This window comes from Belonocnema kinseyi, chromosome 4, assembly GCF_010883055.1.
Source record: "Belonocnema kinseyi isolate 2016_QV_RU_SX_M_011 chromosome 4, B_treatae_v1, whole genome shotgun sequence".
NCBI classification, from domain to species: Eukaryota; Metazoa; Arthropoda; class Insecta; order Hymenoptera; family Cynipidae; genus Belonocnema; species Belonocnema kinseyi.
In genome coordinates, this window is record NC_046660.1 from 24795695 (window position 1) to 24800541 (window position 4847).

A 4847-nucleotide genomic window follows, 5' to 3' on the forward strand; every position below is an offset into this window, starting at 1 on the left:
AGTTTGTAATGTATTATATATATTTGTAGATTCCTATAAAAATAGTTTTATTTTTTTGTAAAAAAATGTTCCACAAGGATTTTTATGAGTTTTGGTTTGTTTACGTTAAATAAAACATCATACACGATGTTATGCAATACTGAACAAATCTCCGACCCCTTCCTATTAGAGCAAATCAAAACCGTATAAAATGGCATAACATTGAGGAAAATGTTTTAGTTTTATTTATAACTTCAGGAAAGTGACGTAAAAATGCTTGCCGTTTATTTTTTAATAATTTCCGTTGCGGCTATTGCATCAGGTAGTATCTACTTATATCTTATATTTCCTTTATATACGAATTTAACAACTAAGCATATTTTGAGTTCAACACCAGAAATAATTAAATTAGCATTCATTTTCCACAAATCTTCCATTATTTCCCCTTGAAAATAAAGCGCTACTTAATCAGCTGAACTAAAGGAAAATTGTTGTTACTGATTATTATTTATTTATTTTACTTTCCTTTTTTATTTTTGTTCAAACAATTAAAACAAATTTTTACTTTTTTTAAATTTTATTTATTTATTTTCTTTTTGAAAGAGGATCTTTTTTCAAATTACAATAGAAACATTTGATGGTGGTTGTCCAAATTTATTGGTTGGATTGTCGGTTTTATTTTCAGGAATTCTATACATTAATTATTTTTTTATCTATTTGTTGCTTACTACGCTAAAATTTTAAGATAGATTAAAAAACAAACAAGTGCGCGCTATGTCTGCAATTATTTTTTTTTGTTTGACACAATTTCGATATTAAAATACAGAATTTATTTTATCGCAGTATTTTTTTGTTTCATAGTATTTAAATATTATCTTAAATAATGGACAATAAGGCAGAAACAATGTTAGTGACAATTGATGAAAATTGATATCTAAACATCAGAATTAATATATAATACTTTTGTATAATATATAGGCAATTTAATTTAAATTTTTGTTAAGAAATATTGATTTCCGACAAACTTACTAGCATAACCGATTATTGTTAAAATATTGTAAATAGTGTTTGAAATCTGATTTTTTTATTAAGAATAGTAACTTGAGAAAATAAATACTAAAACGACATGACATACCAAAAAATTGTGTAATATTGTAAATTTTTTGTGGCACCTGTAATACTTTTTTTCAAAATAAACAATTTTAACTAAAAAAATTAAATAGAACCTAAAATTGTTTCAAAATTGTAAACATTTTTTTGGAATTTATACCCATTTTTGTTGAAACGTTGAGTATGTCATTAAATTGTTTAACACCGGTTGTTCTTTTTTGAATGCAGTGGAAATTAAATAATTTTAATGAGATTAAAATCAAGCTTGAAATTCTATTTAATGTCGAACAAACAAATTAATTTACAGGGTGTCTCAAAATAAGACAAAGAATCCAACCACTCAATTAGGAAAACCACTATAAAATGTTCCCATTCAAATTTAAAAAAGATAACAATTTTTTCCTAAGAAAGAAATAAAAATTATCCCTTCATGGAAAAAAAATAAAAATCGTGAATCAATTGATTCTGATTGATGATCTGTAGAATAATAATAATAAGCTAAAAAATTTTATGTTTTTATATAAATAATAACTTTTATCAAAAAATACTTATAAAATAAAAAAGTGTTCAAAATTCTGAATATTTCATAAAATTTAATGATTTTTGTTTAAAGTAACCGAATTCCGGTAGAAAATTAATACATAACCTTAAAATATTACAAAATGGTAAATCGGCTTCAAAATTTAAAATCATGTTTCACGTGAAAAATTTTAGCTTAATAATTGTACATAAATATGGTATCCTTTTTTAAACTAAATAACTTTTTAACAAAAATAACGACTTCTTGTTTAAAATGCAAACATAGCCTAAAATTAAATACTTGTGAAGCTTCTTTGAAATCGTCTTTTTTTAAATAAACATACCAATTTCCGACAAAAAAACTTGTACAATTAGAAATTGCTCAAGCTTCTAAATTTTGTTGTTAAAAACAAAAATCATTAGATACAAATTTCCGGAAAAATACACTAACATAACCTATGGTTGTTGAAAAAAATTGAAAATATTCTTTAAAATATAATAAGTTTTTATTTATAAATTGAAAATCTTGTACAAACTCTAAAGATTTTCGTTTTAAAATACCAATTTTTTATGTAATAGACTATCATAACCTCAACTTCTTTAAATATAAGTTTCTTTTTTTAAATATTTTTGTTTTTAAATGAAACGTAAAGAAATCCGCTGACAAGTACTAGCATAATCCAAAATGGTTAAAAGATTCTAAATCTTTTGCAAATTATATTGAATTTTTTTAGAAATACGGATTTTTAGTCAAAAACACTAACATCACTTAAAATTGTAAAATAAATTATAATTCCCTGAAATATAATGATTTTTGTTTAAAAGAACTGATTACGTGTGAAATACCTGTTAGCATAACCTGAAACTGTTAAAAAATTTCAAATCTTGTTCGAAATATAAGGATTTTTACTGTAAAATACGAATTTTTGGTGCAGTACTCCAACATAACCTAAAATTGTTAAAAGTTGTGAATATTCTTTAAAATTAAACTTTTTGTTACTTCAAATAGTAACTTTTAACAAAAACCAATAACATTATCGAAAATTGTTAAAAGAAAAAGTCTTGGTTTCAAGAATGTTTACACTCGAACTTTTTCTTGTTATCGCTTGTTACTAATTTTTTTAAATTATCGAATTTCAATAATTATCTGCTTCTTTTTTTCGGGGAAAACATTTTTTTAAACTATACTCTCTTGAATCTTAAAAGTAAATTCGTTATGTTTAAAATCGTGAAAACAAATCTTTTTTCGGGAAATATTTTTTAAACAAATAACTACACTTGAAGATTATTCACTTATTTAAAACAATTCTGAACAGTTCCTTAGGCCTGGCTTTTGGCATAACCACCTTAAAATTGATTTGCAGATTTAATTAAAATATATTTTTAAATTTTCGAATGTTATTGCAAACATTTTTTTTAAGAATTATAAATTATTTATAAAATAGGATCGCCAATTGACAATTATCCACCAAAACAGGATTGCAATAGCTCAAAAGAAATAAGAGTGAGATGTGGAGCATTTTGTCCAGCTACTTGTAGCGGAAAAGAAGCAGCACAACAATGCCTTGCAGTACGTTTATAAATTTGAAAATTATAAATAAATTAAAAAATTGTTTTTATTTTCTTTGCAAAATTTTTACTTTCTCTCAAAATCGTGTCTCATTCATATTACGAGCTCTGTTTAAAAAATACGCAGATTGAGGTCATAAAAAAATGTACTTTATTTGGAAGTTACACGTCTGGGTCTCCTTCAAAATACTCTTCTCCCCAACGCACACACTTATCCCAACGGTGTTTCCATTTGTTGAAACAGGCCTGGTACGCTTCTTTTGTGGTGGCTTTCAGCTCCTTCGTCGCATTTGCCTTAATCTCCGAAATCGTCTCAAATCTTCTTTCATAGAGGGGTTTTTTTAGTTTTGGGAACAAGAAAAAGTCACAAGGAGCAAGGTCAGGTGGGGGGTGGGGAAGAACAGAAATCGAGTGTTAGGCCAAAATTTCACGAGTTCTGAGCATAACCTTGACATTCGACCGAACTTGGCGAGCTTTTTTGGGTTTTGAGGATGTTTGACCCACCCATTGGGATGATTGGACCTTCGTTTCAATGTCATAACCATAAACCCATGATTCATCACCGGTTATAATTCGTGACAAAAAGTTCTCATCTTGGGCTGAACGATCAAGCAATTCGTTGCTCTTTCAGGCTGTCCATTTTACAATCTGACACACACAAAAAAAACTCTTTACTTCAAACCGTGTAGCTTATCACAAATGAAGATACCTGCGACTGGAATACCGCGTTTCAAACAGCTGATCTGTACGAACTTAGCGACACCAAGCGGATTTTCCTGAAACCAATTCGAGCCGCGAAATTCAAACAGTCCGTGTATTTTTTGAACAGACCTCGTATTAATGTTTCCATTAAACAATTTCAAATTAATTTCTTTTTTACAGGTTTGTGTGCCTAATGTTTGCGAATGTCTTCCAGGGTACTTAAGGAATGATATCACATGGAAATGTGTTTTACCCTGCGATTGTCCAAAAATCAAGGAGAATGATGAAAAATAAAAATTTCAAAAGCCTAGATATTTATTTTTCTTCTCATTATGAATCATACAACACAATGTAATTTTTGATCAACAAACTGATATAATAAAATTTGTATACATGTATACAAAATGAGAGTATTTGCTTAAAATTATTCAATAAAAAGATTTTTTTATGGTAGGGGCTCCCTTACTCATGTACGCAATTTTTGCAAATTCGCAAAAACTTTATCGTGAAGATTATCTTTTTAGTAACACATTTTATTATTTGGTTGAAAATTTAACAATCTTCCTAAAAAGACATCCTTTTTGGGTGCAAGTTCAATTGTTTGGTTTAAAATAAAGGTCTTTTGGTAGGACATTAAACTTTTTGATTTAAAAGTTAATCTTTTTTAATGCAAATATTGCATCATTCTGAAAAAATGCAATTTTTGTTTGACAAAAATTAGACTATTTTATTAAAAATTTACTTTTTGTTAAAAATTCCTATTTTTGTGTTGAAAAGTTAATAGAAATCTTTTTAGATGAAAAGTCAACTCTTTTTTTTTTATTTTTTATTTTGATTTTAAAATTCAACTTCTCGGTCGAAGTTTTAACCATCTTGTTTAAAATTCATTCTTTTTGGTTAAAATCTGTTTGAGGAAAAAATGAATCTTTATTGATTAAAATTGCAACAGGTTGGTTAAAAATTTAACT

At 26.8% G+C, this 4847-nt stretch overlaps 1 protein-coding gene across 1 annotated transcript; it reads left to right on the forward strand.

Annotated features, from left to right (window-relative positions):
- Positions 1-242: 242 nt before the first annotated feature.
- LOC117171916 (accessory gland protein Acp62F-like) lies at positions 243-4241 on the forward strand. Its single transcript, XM_033359573.1, has 3 exons — positions 243-301; positions 3054-3178; positions 4060-4241. The coding sequence occupies exons 1-3, from the start codon at positions 253-255 to the stop codon at positions 4171-4173; spliced, it is 288 nt and encodes a 95-aa protein (XP_033215464.1). The 5' UTR covers positions 243-252; the 3' UTR covers positions 4174-4241.
- The last annotated feature ends 606 nt before the right edge of the window (positions 4242-4847 follow it).